Raw genomic sequence first — 17500 nt, 5'->3', positions numbered from 1 at the left:
CCTTTTCCGTGTAAATCAGTAGAAAGCGTTTGACTGTCGTTGGTGGAACGGAAGCAAGGGAAGAGAGTAATCCATACTGGGATGAATGGATGTGTCCATCTTAAGAATAGGTCATCTTGTGAAATCCTGCTCTGGTTTCCATCTATCTTCTTTGCGGACAGAAATATTTAGAATGACAGAAAACAGCAAAATGTAGCTTGGTTTATTTATAGTTTAGCTTTCTGGTAGGTATATGTGTGTGCTGTGTGTGTGCTGTGTGTGTGCTGTGTGTGTGTGTGTGTGTGTGTGTGTGTGTGTGTGTGAGTGTGGACATGCGTGCATGTGTGTGTAATCGCGGTTGTCTTTGTATTATGAGCGTATGTTTGTGTGGATGCACGTTTGTGTGTATGTGTGTTTGTGTAATCAGGTTTGTTTGTGTTCATGTGTGTGTGTGTGTGTGTGTGTTTGTGCTTTTGTAACTGTTTGCACTAGTGTGTGTGTATGTGTGTGCTTGAGTTTGTGTGTGTGTTTGACTTTATGTGTATGTTTATGTGTGTGTGTGTACGTGTGCATGTGTGTGCGTGTATCGGTGTTTGTACTTGTGTGTGTGTATTTGTGTGCTTGTGTATGTTTGAGTTTGTGTGTGTGTTTGACTTTATGTGTATGTTTATGCTTGTGTGTGTGTGTGTGTTTGCGTGTGTGTGTGTGTGTGTGTGTGTGTGTAAGTGTCTTTGAGGCTGTGTAGAGGTGTGCAAATGTATGTATGTTTTCATGAGTGTGCCAACAAAGATGAATATGTATGCAGCCATACATATGTACGGCTTCTCATGTCTGTGTATGTACATCCTTGTGATCAATGTGTTTGTATATATTCATCTTTCTACATGTGTATGTATTCGTGAGCCCCAGTGTATATGTGTGTGTATTTGTATGCCAATGTGATTGTGTTTATTTGTACATGTTATGTGTATGTGTTTGTGTATGTCTATGTGTTAGTATATGAGTGTGTCCATGTTATTGCACTCTGTGTATCTACATGTCCATATACTTACATACATACAGCTTTGCATACACATACACAAACACATGTATACGCATATAGATAGATAGATAGATAGATAGATAGATAGATAGATAGATGGATAGACAGACAGATAGATAGATCGATAGACAGACAGACAGACAGACAGACAGACAGACAGACAGACAGACAGATAGATAGATGTAAATATGTATGTATGTGTATGTATGTATTTATGTATGTATGTGTGTATATGTATGTATGAATGTATTTATATGTGTGCATGTATGTATGTATTTATGTGTAATCATGTATGTATATATGTAAGTGTTTACTTTGTATGTATGTATGTATGTATGTATGTATGTATGTTATACACTGATAGATAGATAGATAGATAGATAGATAGATAGATAGATATAAATATGCATGTATGCATGTATGCATGTATGTGTGTATTTATTTAGGTATACATGTATGTATATGTAATTATGTATGTATGTATGTATGTGTGTATGTGTGTGTGTGTATGTATCTATGTATTTATATAGTTATATGCAAATATATGATGTGTCATCACAACAACCTTTCACCACCATTGGCCCCACACGACCACCGTCACAGCAACCACCAGTATCACCACCTCACCACCTCACCACCCTATCGTCACCGCCACCACTACCATCACCACTCCACCACCGCCACTACCACCGCCTCCACCAACGCCGCCACCATCATCGCTGCTACCGCTATATTCCACCATATCTGCTTATCCCTTTCCACAGCAGCAGCAGCATCCTATGTTTGTCTCAAAACTGATGGCTGGCTGTCCAGCTGGTCAATTGGTTGATTGGAAAGTTTGAATTGCTAGATTGGTCGTTTAACTTGTTGATTGCTTCCACAGTACGCCGCCCCCATTTCTTTCATTAACAGTTCGCTTCGCACCTTAGTAAATAAACATCATTTGACACTACAGCCGTTTACGTACCATCAGAAACACCAAGAGAATCTGCAACGACAATAACAACCGCAACAGAAGACGAATTGTTCCAGTCGATAAAATAACAGAACCAACAACAACCACAACAACAATACAAACGGAATAACAACAGCAACAACAACAACGATACAATAACCTGTATTGGAAACAAAACAAAAAACAGAGTGATAAAAAAATCAAATGAAACTACGGCAACGACAGCGTGAACAACAAATAGGAACAAATAGTGATTGTCAGTAACAAGAACAAGAGTTGAAACATCAACTCCAACAACGACCACTGCTACTACTACTACAACGCCGAGAAGTAGGCTCAAACATTTTTGCGACAGAACCCAAGGGGCCCGATTCCATGCAAACCATTAGTTGCTATCTCGTCTCGTCATTTACACAAGCATCAACAACACCTTTTTTTCTCTTTTTTGTTTATATTCCTATTCTTGTCCATGCCAACAAACAACATCCGCTTCTACTCCTCCTAACTTGGTTACTACTACAAAACAACGATGCTATTTCTTGAAATTCTTCTAGGAGGAAGCAGAAACAAATTTTCTGCTTTTTCTCTCTTTTTACTCTTTTACCCTTTTACTTGTTTCAGTCATTTCACTGTGGCCATGCTGGAGCACCGCCTTCAGGCGAGCAAATTGACCCCCACCCCCACCCCGGGACTTATTCTTTGTAAGCCTAGTACTTATTCTATCGGCCACTTTTGCCGAACCGCTAAGCTACGGGGACGTAAGCACACCAGCATCGGTTGTCAAACGATGTTGGGGTGACAAACACAGACGCACAAACATATACACATACACACACACACACACACACACACACATAAGAAATTTGGGCTTCTTTCAGTTTCCGTCTATCAAATTCACTCACAAGGCTTTGGTCAGCCTGAGGCTGTAGTAGAAGATACTTGCCCAAGGTGTCACGCAGTGGGACTGAACCCGGAACCATGAGGTTGGTAAGCAAGCTATTTACCACACAGCCACTCTCTGTCTATCTTCCTTATATTTTCTTTTGTGAAAAAATTCCATTGAAGTATAGAGATATTGTTTGTTATTATTTATTTATTTATTTATTGGTATTTTTTTCTTTGGGCTCGGTAGAGCATTGGAGAATACTTTACAGTTTTTACCTACCTCCTTTGAGGTCAATTTAATCAATTCTACCATAGCTTTGCAAAATCTGTTACATTACCTTTTCTTTTTATATGGACTGCGGCCATGCTGGGGCACCGCCTTTACGGGTTTAGTCAAACAAGTCGACCCTAGTACTTATTTTTATTTTATTTTAATTTTTTTAGAGCCTCGTACTTATTCTATCAGGATCTTTTGCTGAACCGCTCAGTTAAAGGGTCGTAAACAAACCAACACCGGTTGCCAAGTGGTGAGGCTATAAAAAACACAAAGACAGACACACACATACATATATATATACATAGACACACACGCACGCACACACACACACACACACACACACACACACACACACACACACACGATAGGCTTCCACACAATTTCCGTCTACAAAATTTACTCACAAGGCATCAATCGGCCCGGAGCTATATCAGAAGCCACTTGTGCAAGGTCCCGCGCAGTAGGAATGAACCCGAAACAACATGGTTGCAAAGCAAGCTTTCTAACCTCACACCCATGCTCGCGCATTTTGGTTAAGACAGAAACTATCTATATGCTACGTAACCGGTTTGAATCAGGACAGGGAACTCATCACGCGCTGATGAGACCTGCTACTGGAACCATGTAAACCAGTGCAATATATCCCACAGTCAAGTGGTCGAGCTAGCTCCTTCACTAGAGCAGCATGATACTTTTGTGAGGAGGGTTTCTGGACACCCAGCAGGAATGGAAACAGGACCTGTTAAAGGGCGGATGAGCTCCTTGTGGACCAACTGTCATCCAGTTGGGGAAGGCAACGGCGAACCACCCCAGTATCTCTACCAAGAAAACACTATGAGCAAGTCAGAACAAAGTAATGCTACGGCTTCGTTCGATGGGAGAACTTGCGCTTAATCGAAAGGACTTTCGTTGCAGTGTCATCAATGCTCAGTAAAGCGTACGATGCATGACGATGATGTAACTGGTCTTGTGATGTCCTTTCATTCGACATCCCTGTGCAAATTATAGAAATTAATATTCTATTCTGTTGTTTCACGGGAATATTGTTGTGCCTACTGTAAATCCTCGAGTATAGTCTGCCCTTGAGTATAATACGCAGGGGATTTTTAGGGAGCTGTACCTCTGAAAAACCTAAACCTTGTGTATAATACGCACCCCTTCTTTAACTTGAGTCAAGGAGGTCTATATAACGTCCTTGATTTGTAAACATATATACGGTAACGTCCTTTATTATTATTGTATTTATAACATAATGCAAACGTGTGGCTTTTTTGTGCATTTTGTTTGCAGAAAATAAAGCTATCTAATACTTTCCTGATTATTCTGACCGTGCCAAGGAGGCAAACCTTTTGTAACAGTTCTACTGGGCACTCTATTCCAATTTCCTTTATATTCCCCTCAATGCCTTCTGATATTGTTCCCAAGGACCCAGTAATAATTGGCACGATCTTCACCGTCTTCATTTTCCATAGCCGGGCTCTTCTGTACTTAAGAGGGTCGTACCTATCTATCTATCTTTTCGCTTTCCTTCTTGACTATTCGTGAGTTAAAGGGGCATGCAACATCAACTATATAACATATGTGGTGCACCTTGTCCATCGCCACTAGATCTGGTCCGTTATGCTCTAGCATCTGAACTGTTTGGATAGGGAAATCCCAGAGGATTTTGCTAGTTTCCGACTCTGCCACTCACTGCGGTTTGTGTTCATACAACGTCTCGCTTCTCTCTAGCCCCCACTTTTCGCAGTTTCCAATGTAACGCTTTCGCTACCTGGTCGTGTCGCCACAACTTGTAGTGGTTTTGGGCAAGTCTAGAGCATTCGTTCGTGATATGGCCAATGGTTTCATCCATACTATTGCAGATGCGGCACTAGTTCATTCCTCATGCTGATCCTCCAGTTCGTGGCCAACGCTTGGCCCTGCGCTGCCAGTATAGTACTCTCGGTCTCTTTTTCTAGGGTTCCTTTCATCAGCCAATACCACCTATATTTTCCAGCAACTTCTGTTGTGGCTACATGGAATATTGTGAAATCCCTTCTTGCGTAATTCTTCTTCGTGTCCTTTTTGTATTTCTTCCTTTGTTTTTCCCTTTTTTCTCTGCTCTCAATACTCCATCCTTCTTAACTGTCGCTAGCAAGGTATCCCTACTTTGGGCTAGGTATCTCATTAAGCTCTCGCGTTCGATACGTACGCAGTCTTCCACACTTATCAGTCCTCTTCCTCCAGTTGCTCTCTTCATGTATAGGCGATCAGTGTCTGCGCGTGGATGATGGGCTCCATGCATCGTTAGGAGCTTTCTTGACTTCCTGTCTATCTCCTCTAGCTCTTCCTCTGTCCACTTCAGGATTCCAGCGCCATAGCGAACTACTGCGACTGCGTGCGAGTTTATTGCCGAAATTATGTTTCTGGCATTCAGCTTTGAAACCAATATTTTTCTCACTCGCCGCAGGTACTCTATTTTAGTTTTTTCCTTCATGTTGCGGTATTTGAAATATTCCCAGGTATTTATAGCTGGATTGATGTTGAATTGCCTTCATCATTTCACAACTTGGCAACCATAAGCTTTCTGTCTTGGCAAGCTTTCCTTGTCTCATCACCATCGTATCACATTTTGAGAGTCCAAACTCCATCTTAATATCATTGGAAAAAGTCCGCACAAACTGGACTAGGCTGTCCAATTCTGCCTCATTTTTTGTGAATAGTTTTATTATTATTATTATTACTACTACTACTACTACAACTACAACTACAATTACTACTACTACTATTATTATTATTATTATTATTATTATTATTATTATTATTGTTCAGTAGTTTTATTTTTATAACGTGCTTTCACTTCACTACCGAGCGCAGCTCTGTGCGCCTTGGGTATGTGCTGTGGTTTGCTGTGGTGCTCTTATGTTTACTGTATTGAAAGTGTTTTGCGTAGAATGTGTGCAGTACCCAGTAGTGCAATTTTCTGTATGTTATATATATTTGTAAGTCCTGGTATTTTTGTTATGTATTTGTCTGAATATTTTTTTATTATACCTAAGGCACCTACTATGATAGGAATTGTTTCTGTTTTTAGATTCCACATTCGAGTTATCTCTATTTCCAGGTCTTTGTATTTTGAAAGTTTTTCCATTTCTTTTAGAGAAACGTTGTCATCTGCTGGTATTGATACATCAATTAGAAAGCATTTTTTTTCTTCATGATCTTTGACAACTATATCTGGTCTATTTGCCTTAATTTCTCTATCTGTGTGTATTGGCATATCCCAGAGTATGGTTGCTTTCTCGTTTTCTGTGACCTTTTCTGGCGTGTGTTTATACCATCTTTTTTTTTGTTGTTATTCCATAGTGTTGGCATAGCTTCCAGTGTATATAGGTCCCAGCTCTGTCGTGTCTGTGAATATATTCCTTCTTAGCCAGGACTGGGCAGCCAGAGATAATATGATTTATTGTTTCTTGTCGATCTCCACATATTCTACAGTTACTTGTTATATTTCTTTTCATTATGTGTTTTTGGTAATTTCTGGTGGGGAGGCTCTGGTCTTGTGCAGCAATTAAAAATCCTTCAGTCTCTGCTTTGAGTCCTGAGTTTCTCAGCCATTGCTGGGATTTTTCTCTGTCTATTTCTTTCGCATTTAGTTTAGCCCAGTATTTACCATGTAGGGGCTTTTCTTGCCATCGTTTTATCATGGTCCGTTGCTGTTCTAGTTATTATTATTTTTATTATTATTATCATCATTATTATTATTATTATTATTATTAAGGCGGCGAGCTGGCAGAATCTTTAGCACGCCGGGTGAAATGCTTAGCGGTATTTCGTCTGTCTTCAAGTTCTGAGTTCAAATTCCCCCGAGGTCGACTTTGCCTTTTATCCTTTTGGGATCGATAAATTAAGTAACAGGTAAACACTGGGGTCGATTTAATCGATTAATCCCCTCCCCCAAAATGGCTGCCCTTGTGGCAAAATTTGAAACCATAATAATAATAATAATAATAATTATTATTATTATTATTATTATTATTATTACCATCATCATCATCATCATTAAGGCAGCGAGCTGGCAGAATCGTTAGCGCGCCTGGTGAAATGCTTAGCAGTATTTCGCACGTCGCTACGTTCTTAGTTCAAATTCCGCCGAGGTCGATTTTGCCTTTTATCCCTTTCGAGATCGATAAAAATAAATACCACTCGAACAGTTGGGTCGATGTAATAGTCTTAACCCCACCCCCATAAATTGCTGGCCTTGTGCCAAAATTTGAAACCATTATTATTATTATCGCTAACAGAAACGTTAGCACGCCGGTCAAAATGCGTAGCGGCATTTCTTCCGTTCGGGTTCTAACTTCCCCGAGGCCTACTTAGCTTTCCAGCCTTTCGAGGTCGATGTAATCTATTAGCACACTTCCCTTATGCCTATAGCAGAAAGGATTATTATTATTATCATTATTATCATTATTATTATTATTATTATTCAATAGTCTTATTTTTATCGCGTGCATTACCCAGCGCAGTTTTAAGTCCCTTTTGAATGTGTAGTTAACTGGGTCTTTTTTTTGTTGTTGTTTTTTTTAATGTAATATGTGAGTAATGACTAATACGGCTATTTTATATGAGGCGTTTAGTAATAGAGTGTCGAAAGCGCCACCCCAGCCATTTTCGAGGTTAGTATATCATTTTCGACGTTTAGAATCTGAAAAAGTTAGGAAGAGAAACAGTGAGGCTTACAATAAGGTCGAAAATCCGACTGAAAAAAATTGTACCTCGACGCTATTGACACGACGCTCGTTCATTCAAACTCGGACCAGAGAGTTTAGTAAAGCACCATTGTAAGCACACACGCTCAATCAATAACTTTGGTATGGTCCTTGTATAGTTTTTCGAGCTGTTATGGCTCATTTTCCGATATTCCTTGTTACCATCGTAACGATAATGGACTATTATCTTATTATCTTGTCTTACCTCTTAAAGATACTTACCTCGGTGTATTAAAACACAAACAATACCTTTGCAGGGGTCTCTGTATGTTTTTTCTAGATTTTATGGCTAAAATATGCAATGCGATACACCGTTTTGTAGTACCAGCATATTTTACAAAATGAGAAAGACGCAGTCATTGTTTCATCTTTCAGATGCATACATAAATAAATAATTTTACGTAGATGGAATGATTAGAAGAGGTTTTCACAGTCATTTTAAAAACAAAATCAACTTCCTAAATTCATTCCTTGCTGAGATATCGCATTCTGAAAGTCACAAAACTTTGACTGCGTTTTTCTCGGTCTTAAAGTTGTGGCGCTTACGACGGTCTGTTACTAAACACCTCATACGTTGTGTATATTTGTAAAGACTGGAAGTTTTGTTATCTTGGGGTCTGCGTATGATTTGTTGTCCTTTTATCGTTCCCAAAGAACCTATTATTGTTATTGAGACCATTTCTGTTTTTAGTTCCCACGTTCGGGTTATTATTTCTACATATTATTGTTTGTATAATTTTCTCCATTTCTTTTAGAGATATCTATTGAAAATGATATATCAATTACAAAGTACTTTCTTTACTGATGGTCTTTTACAAAAATATCTAATCGATTAACTTTGCTCTGTGTGTGCTTTGGCATATGCATCGCATGGCTGCTTTGTCATTCTCTAAAACCTTTTCTGATGTGTTAATAGCACCTCTTTCTCTTGGTATTTCATATTATTGTCGTAATGTCGAGTATATGTATATCCAATTCTGTCGTGCCTGTAAATATATTCTCTTTTGGCTAAGATAACGCAGCCAGGAACAATACAGCAAACAGTTTCTTCCCCGTCTCTAAATATCCTGCATTTACTATATTCTACTTCATTGCATGCTTTTAGTGGTTTCTAGTGTAGCTTTACCTGCTTTACATGGTCGTGCGACCTGCAAAAAAAAAACAGCTGCCAAATTTCTCTCAAATACGTTTTTACTATCTTAAAAAAGAACGGTGCATTGGTCAGCGTCTTAGTTCAACAAAAAATCACGGAATGGCCACAACTTGTTTTATCGTAAATCCGATCAACCAGGAGGAGTGGCTTGGGATTGAAGAAGAAGAAGAAGAAGAAGAAGAAGAAGAAGAAGAAGAAGAAGAAGGAGGAGGAGGAGGAGGAGGAGGAGGAGGAGAAGAAGAAGAAGAAGCACTACTACTACAAGATAAAAGATTCTGTCCGAATGAAAGGCAGCAGATTGTATGAAGCTTACGTGCGAAGTTATAATGTTGCTTGGTAACGAAACAGGAACATTAAATGCAAAGGATGTGTGATGGAAGAAAAGAAATGAGGCGAGCAAGATCCATTGGGTGTGTTGATGTTAGCGTGCATGAACGAAGAACAAATGAGAAGAGAGGTGTACGAGAAGTCAGATGCATTGCACAAGAAAGAAGACTCTACTCGTATGGATGTGAGATAAGTATAGACAATGTCAATTGAGTAAAGAGCCGTCGAGCAATCTAAGTAAAATAATCAAGGCGTTGAGCTGGCAGAATCGTTAGCACGCTGGGCGAAATGTTTAGCGGTATTTCGTCTGCCGTTACGTTCTGAGTTCAAATTCCGCCGAGGTCGACTTTGCCTTTCATCCTTTCGGGGTCGATAAATTAAGCACCAGTTACGCACTGGGGTCGATGTAATCGACTTAATCGCTTTGTCTGTCCTTGTTTGTCCCCTCTATGTTTAGCCCCTTGGGGGCAATAAAGAAATAAGAATCGTTAGCACACCGCGCAAAATGTTTAGCGGCGTTTCGATCATCTTTACTTTCTGAGTTCAAATTGAAATTTCGCCCAACATCGACTTTGCTCTTCATCCTTTCGAGAGCAATAAAATAAGTACCAGTTGAATTCTGGAATCGATATAACCGACTTACCCCCATCCTCCGAAATTTCAGGCATTGTAACAAATTTTGAAATCAACAATAGGCGCAGGAGTGGTTGTGTGGTAAGCAGCTTGCTTACTAACCACATGGTTCCGGGTTCAGTCCCACTGCGTGGCACCTTGGGCAAGTGTCTTCTACTATAGCCTCGGACCAACCAAAGCCTTGTGAGTGGATTTGGTAGACGGAAACTGAAAGAAGCCCGTCGTATAAGTTCAAAAAAAGGAAAAAGACAAAAAACAACAACGTGAGGACGTGATACAGATTGTGTTACTAGACGCTCGGGAAAGGAAAGAGAGAGAGAGTATGACGTTTCGAGCGGAGCTCTTCGTCGGAAACAAGGAAAGTCCAAGGAAGGGAAAAACGGCGGAAGAAAAAAAACAGAGGAAGAAAAAAAAACGGAGGAAGAAAAAAAAACGGAGGAAGAAAAAATCACCACCGATGTCCACGATGTGTGTTTGTCCCCCCACCATCACTTGACAATTTAAGAAAATTTGCTTTATGAAAAAATTATATACAATAAGTTATCCTGTTTCACAAGTATTACGCTTTCAGATTTTTAGCATTATCATGCTGACGTCAAATGTGGTTCGTTAGCTATTCTGTCCAAAGCAAGCTATTTGTTAATCTTTTGATGACATCAATATTTATTTTGGAAATTCCAGTGTTTGTTTTGTTTTGGTTTGGTTTGTTTTTTGTTTGTGTTTTATTTGTTCTTTTTGGGTTTTTGTTTTTTTTTTGTTTTGTCAATGATTTTATTGAAGACTTCCAAAGAGTGCGTTACGGTTCCAAATTTTAGTTAGGGAACTGTTATGTGTCCGTACAATATGTTTCTATAGTATATTAAATTGTGGTTTAATGTCTTTTAATAAACATATTTTACTTAACCGTATTTATTAGAACATAGACGAAGTTGAAAGACTAAGAATTTCGGGATGTTGTTTGTTGCACATATGCTTAAGTGTTTACTCAGAGGCATCTGTATAGCGTTATCATCTCTTGTTTGTTGCCTATGAATTGTGAGTCTGGTTCTTAAACACCGTTTTGTTTGTCCTATGTAATCATCATTACAACTTATACACTTAATAGCATAAGTTAAATTTTTTTGATGAACAGATGAAGTAATTTTTTACAGTGAAGATATGTCTTGATTTGAATTTATAGGTTGTGTCTTCTATAAAATAGATGAAGATTTTGCAGTTGGAGGCGACTACACTTCTTGATTATTACAGCAGTTGTATTTTTGAAAGACAATTTGGTGCTGGTCAGTAATTTCTTAAGAGATTTTGGGTGACTTTTGTTTTTAATTATTTAGAATATTTTGAATGCATCTCTTATCCTTGGGTTTTGCTTCAATAAGGGGATATTATGATGGATAATATTGTATGTTTCTGTATCTCTTAAGTTGTGTATTGTTCTTACGTAACGTAGAGCATTTGGTGTATTGAGATTGTTTTGTTTTTTTGTTTTGCTTTGTCTTGTTTTTTGTTCTTTGTGATTTTTTAATGTCCATTGCTTTGGCACGTTGTTGAGCATTTTACATTAAGTAGTATTTGCTTTAATTCTTGGAGTCTTTTGTTCTTCCTTTCCAAATTTTAAACGATTGAAAATATTCTTCGTGCCAGATTAAATGGTAAATTGGTTTTGAAGTGTTTTGGATGGCAGTAAATTCAAATCAGGGCCTTACTTCAGAGCTATTTGTAGCGATTATAGATCTAGAGTGCAAACTAAAGAATGCGTAACATAATACTGAGAAGCATTTTAGCAGGAGACAAACTGGACGAAGCAGATCAAGAAGATTCAGATCAGAATTTCAATTTCTGTGAAAGCAAATTATATGAAGCAATGGATCGTTATACTGCATGATAATGTGACAAAGAAAACGATGGAGTCTGTTCATAATTTCACTGAAGATGTTTAAATAATAGGTCACAAAAGATGAGTGATGAAGATATTCTGAAGCATATTCAGGTCTTCTAGAATGTCGACAGCTTTGTAAACTCTCTTTAATTACAAAGATTAACCTTCCTTCTTTCTTGTTTGCGTTCTTAGAATGTGATAACGGCGAGTACGCGGATACTAGAGTTAGAGAACTGAAACGTGTAATCTATTCGTGAAAAGGGGAATTCTTCAACCTTGAAACAAATAACAATTGTGTCTAGGAAGAAATTTTCAGATCTTAATATTAACCTTTTCTCTTAACTTTGCCTTTTTTTCTAATCTAAAAACTGTGACTTTAGCCCTAATCCAAGCTCTAATTCTGAAATAATATCACTTCTTAACAAATGCTTTGGGATGGGGATAATGAATTTAAATTATAGCCTGTGAGACAATGAGTAATGCAGTTGCTTTTCTCTTCTATCATCAGATGAATACAAAATATGAGAACTAAATACTGTATTTTCAGGCGCATAAAATGCTCCCCTATTTTATACGTATTGAAATATATTTTAAAGTGGTTTCGTAATGGAAAATGCATGATTCTCTGCATCATCATCATCATCATCATCATCATCATCATCATCATCATCGTCTAACGTTCGCTTTCCATGCTTTCCACTGGCACAAGTGCCAGGAAGGCGATGTTGGTAACGATCACGCTCAAATGGTGCTATTTACGTGCCATCGGCACGGAAGCCAGACAGCTGCTCTGCATGTAAATAAAATATTGTGACAGTATACTGAAAACCATAAATTTATTATATATAAAAGCTAAGATGAATGAGCGCGGTATTTGAATTTTATCTCCTTTAAGATCAACTATATAGTTGTTTATATTTTGGTGAAGAGAATTGTCATACAAGATGTAAAACTCATATTTTGAGCCATGATGCTTTGTGTTATTGTGATCGCTCGCCAGAGTGATACACCATCGCCACACTTTTGTAGTCTTTCACTCATTGCAAATAGCTGATAGACGGGCGAAAGTTTGGCATTTCTGTCATCTCTCTCGGAGAAGTTTTCATTTAGATAATTTGTAAATGTTTCTTAAAGGCAACAGAGTCATTACATAACGTATAACACATATCAGGTATGAGTTATATATTACTGGGGAAGGGGGTATAATATGATAACGCCCGCCCTACATAACCACTGACGTACCGTAACTAATTTTTGTAAGTCTGTGATATTCCGACTTTGGCAGAACCGTTAGCATACCGGACAAACTGCTTAGTGACATTTCGTCCGTCTTTACGTTCTAAATTCAAATTCCACCGAGATCGACTTTGCATTTTATCCTCTCATAATCGATAAAATAAGTACCAGTCAAGAACTGGGTTTGGTGAAACCATTATTAGCTACAAGTATTGCGTCCAGCAGACTGACACTTACCCAGCTCCTCAGCTGAGGTCACTCGGTCTCCAGTTCATACCACCGCCGCATTAGATGCAAGGAAACTTTTTGAGATGCAGGGTTGGCCAAAAGTCACACGACAGTAAATCAAAATTCTATAAATACTTAATATTCAATTTTATTTATTCGTTCCAACTATGAATGCTTAATAACGTTTGGTATGAGGTTAACATCTGTCTCATATAAAATAATATTTTGTTTTAATCTTGGAATTAAATGGCTGTGATTTACTATCAGGTGACTTTTGACCAACCCTGTATATATAGATATGAAAAGCACGTCTTATACACCAGCAAATACGCTGCTTATCCGAGACAGAACTCAAAACTTTTGAAATGTTATTCTCCAGATAAAGTGACGTCTCTTTTTTCTTTATATAGATTAATGTCAGTTGTTTCAAGCTGCACATTCTAGCTCTTACTATTTTCTCATTCTAATGTCTTTGTTTTTCACAAAATAACAATGGAATGACTGTATTGAGATATAGCATCTGAAATTTCGCACTGTTACCTGACCTGCTGTGTGACTGACCCCGACCGCAAATGGAAATTAGCTTTCACATTCAATTTACACAATCTTGTTATATCTCGTTGGAGTCGCACACGCACAGATATTCATCTCCCTTTTTCACTCTCCTGTCTTAGAAAGAACTTTTCCCCCACCACCTCCTCTTCCGGTCTTTTCATAATGTAACCTCGTGGGCATCGGTACCATTTTCCTCTTTCTCCGTTCTTCCATTCTCCGAACTTTCCATCTTTCCGACGAAGGGCTACGCCCGAAACGTCATACACTCTCTCTTTCCTTTCCTGAGCGTCCAATAATACTATCCATATCACGTCCTTACTTTGTTGTTTTTTTGTTTTTTTTGTTATTGTTTTTTTGAACTATATATATATATATATATATATATATATATATATATATATATATATATATATATATATATATATATAAGTCTGTTTGTGCCTGTACCTGAACTTATGTTAAGTCTCTACTTCAGTGTATGTGTGAAAGCATGTGTATATGTCAATGTGTACGCCAGTGTGTGTTTCTGCGTGTTTTTATTTGTATTCATGCCTCTGCGTACGCATTATCCATGTGTGTGTGTGCGTGTGTGTCAGTTAATGTGGGTGTACGTCTATTTCTCTGTGTATGTGCATGCTTATATATTAATATATATATATATATATATATATATATATATATATATATATATATATATATATATATATATATATATATACACACATACATACATACACACACGCACACACATATATAAATATATATATATATACACACACACTCATACACATATACACATATATGTGTGTGCATGTGTGTGTGCGTGTGTGCGTGTGTGTGTGTGTGTGTGTGCGTGTGTGTGTGTACATACATACATATATTATGTCCATTTTCTGTTGTTTTATGAAAGACGTAAGGTCATTGAAACATATCTAATGAGACTGTCCATTATGTCTTCTTGTTGGAGTCGATATCACGTTGAGAGTCTTGACAGAGGACAGAGATCAATACCTAAGCCTGACTGTCGACTATATAATCATGTTATCTAACTGAGCAGATACAAATTCAGCTGATTGACTGATAAAATGATAATAGTATTTGTTTAGCTATGTCACTGTGCATATGTGTGTCTGTCTGTGTTTGTCTGTGTGTGTGTGTGTGGCTGAACCAATACAGTCTTGAGTGAAAACTGATACTATTCATTTAAGTACCTAATGTGTGTGAATACGTGTGTTTACATGCGAGTGTGTGTGGTTGAGGAGCCCAAAAATCAATTGGAGAGATTTACCGGTATGATACACCGTCTTCAGTCGCTCTTTGTGTGATACTATACAATGTTGAAGAAATAGTTCATTTAAGAGAACTGCCAAATCCGACGATTTAAAATTAGATTAAGTACCTTCGTTTATCACAGCTATTACAGTAGCTTTTGACTGCCAACGAAAGCCACGATGTCCAATCACATCGATCCAACGGTTAAGTTGTTTGATAAAGATCTATACGCTAACTGTGACCATTAGTGCTTCCCTTCATCTGAAATTTAATGACGTTTTCTAAATGTTGATTTTCTTTTTCAGAAAACGTAATATATAACGTTGGGCGATTTACACAACTGTGCAACAAATGGAGATGTTTTAATAAATATAAATAAAAAAACACAGTATATATATATACTGAAAGACGGAATTAGCCTACCATGAGCCATTCGAGCAGTTACCTCTGACGATGCCTACGGTATAGGCGAAACTAGGCCTAATCTGGTTGATCCTCGAGGTGGTCATGGGGCGGTTACCTCCCCTGTCATTATATTATATATCTCCACTCTTCCTACAGCATTAAGAGTATTCTAACTCTTATTTCTAGCAATGTAGGTGTTCCGGTACCCTTAGTCACACTTAGTGGCGATTGAATTTTTCCTTTATGGCATCACATTGCGCCTGGGAGTATATGTATGTGTGTGTATATATATATATATATATATATATATATATATATATATATATATATATATATATAAACATATATACATACATATGTGTGTGTGTGTGTGTGATATGAGATGAAAAAAACCGATTATGTTATGAACTTCATTAGCTTACAGCTGTTTCGGCTATAAGATGCAGGGGGCGCATAGTTATAACTTATAACTTCGTCGGAGCCTCAACTATGAGGTGCAATTTGATGAATATATATATATCACGTGTGTTACGTATGTACTCGGGGATATGAGTTTGTAGTGATGTAGCTCAATACAATGGATAGAAATCGATAAAATGAGCCTCACTAAAATAGTGTAGTTATAAGGAATTAGTATCGCTATGGTCAAGCTCCCATGGCTATGATCAAGCATCGCCGCAGTCTAAAGGCTGGAACCAAAAGAGCTAAAAGAAGAATTTATAAATGTATATATGACTTACCATAGCATCTTGCAGCACAGGGAATAATGATACGTCCATCTTTGCATTTGGGGAAGAAAAGTGAACAGGTGAAGTGATGTATTACAGGTCCAGTGCAGTGGAACCGTAATGCTGTGTCTATGAATTGATCCATCATTGACAGAGCCTGGTCTTGGCTGTAAGTGTTCATCTGAGCGTCCATGCGAGTCCAGTTGTAACTGTATTGTCGACACGGTTCATAACTAATTTGGTCACAACGAGGAGGTGCGGCTGTAAGCGAAAATATGATTTTAACTAAACAGCATTCAATTATTAAACATTCATAATTGGAATGAATAAATAAAATTGAATATTAAGTATTTATGGAATTTTGATTTTTTGATTTACTGTGGAGTAACTTTTGGCCAACCCTGTAATACATATATATATATATATATATATATATATATATATATATATATATATATATATATATATATATAGTTGAAATTTACAGAAAAACAAGACGAAGACAGGTGTATAAATAACAAGCAGATGTATTAGTTTGACGCTCGGGAGAGCGAAAAAGTCTTTTACATTTCGAGCCTATGCTCTTCAACAGAAAGGAATACGAGGAAATAAGCAGAGAGAGAATTAAAATCTTGTGGATTTAGTGTGTGTGTGTGTGTGTGTGTGTGTGTGTGTGTGTGTGTGTGTGTGTGTGTGTGTGTTTATTAATTCATGCTAGAATATATCGGAATAGCATTTTATGCGGAGCTGTTTTGATAATACACACGTGTTTGTCATGAAAAAGTATTAATCTGACTTATCTTTGATTTTTACGTGCAAATATTTGTATGTGGACGTGCGAATCTGTTTTGTGCGAGTATGTATAATTATTTGTATTTATATTTCTCGTGTATTGTGTTGACGAAGGGAAAAAGGTAATTTCCCGGATTTAATCTAGAAATTGGACCCGATTCACAATTAACCTGAAGCCCTGTTAATGTGCTTTCACTCGTTCGCCAGCAATCCGTGTATATTTTTGGAGTTTTTCAGTATGCTTCGGCATTCAAGCATATTGGATATATATATATATATATATATATATATATATATATATATATATATATATATATCTTTTCTACGCTAGGCATAAGGCCCGAAATTTTGGGTGAGGGGGGGCCAGTAGATTAGATCGACCCAGTATGCAACTGGTACTTAATTT

The 17500-nt window shown here is 37.6% G+C and overlaps 1 protein-coding gene across 1 annotated transcript in view; it reads right to left on the bottom strand.

Annotated features, from left to right (window-relative positions):
• The window catches only part of LOC106880168 (uncharacterized), a 112528-nt gene that overhangs the window by 50308 nt on the left and 44720 nt on the right, over positions 1-17500 (bottom strand). The window contains exon 8 of the mRNA XM_014930013.3: positions 16315-16563. Coding sequence (XP_014785499.1) covers positions 16315-16563 — 249 coding nt within the window. The remainder of the gene's footprint in view (positions 1-16314; positions 16564-17500) is intronic.

This window comes from Octopus bimaculoides, chromosome 4 (assembly GCF_046866305.1).
Source record: "Octopus bimaculoides isolate indiv1 chromosome 4, ASM4686630v1, whole genome shotgun sequence".
Lineage (NCBI taxonomy): Eukaryota > Metazoa > Mollusca > Cephalopoda > Octopoda > Octopodidae > Octopus > Octopus bimaculoides.
This window is presented reverse-complemented; position numbering and strand designations above follow the sequence as displayed.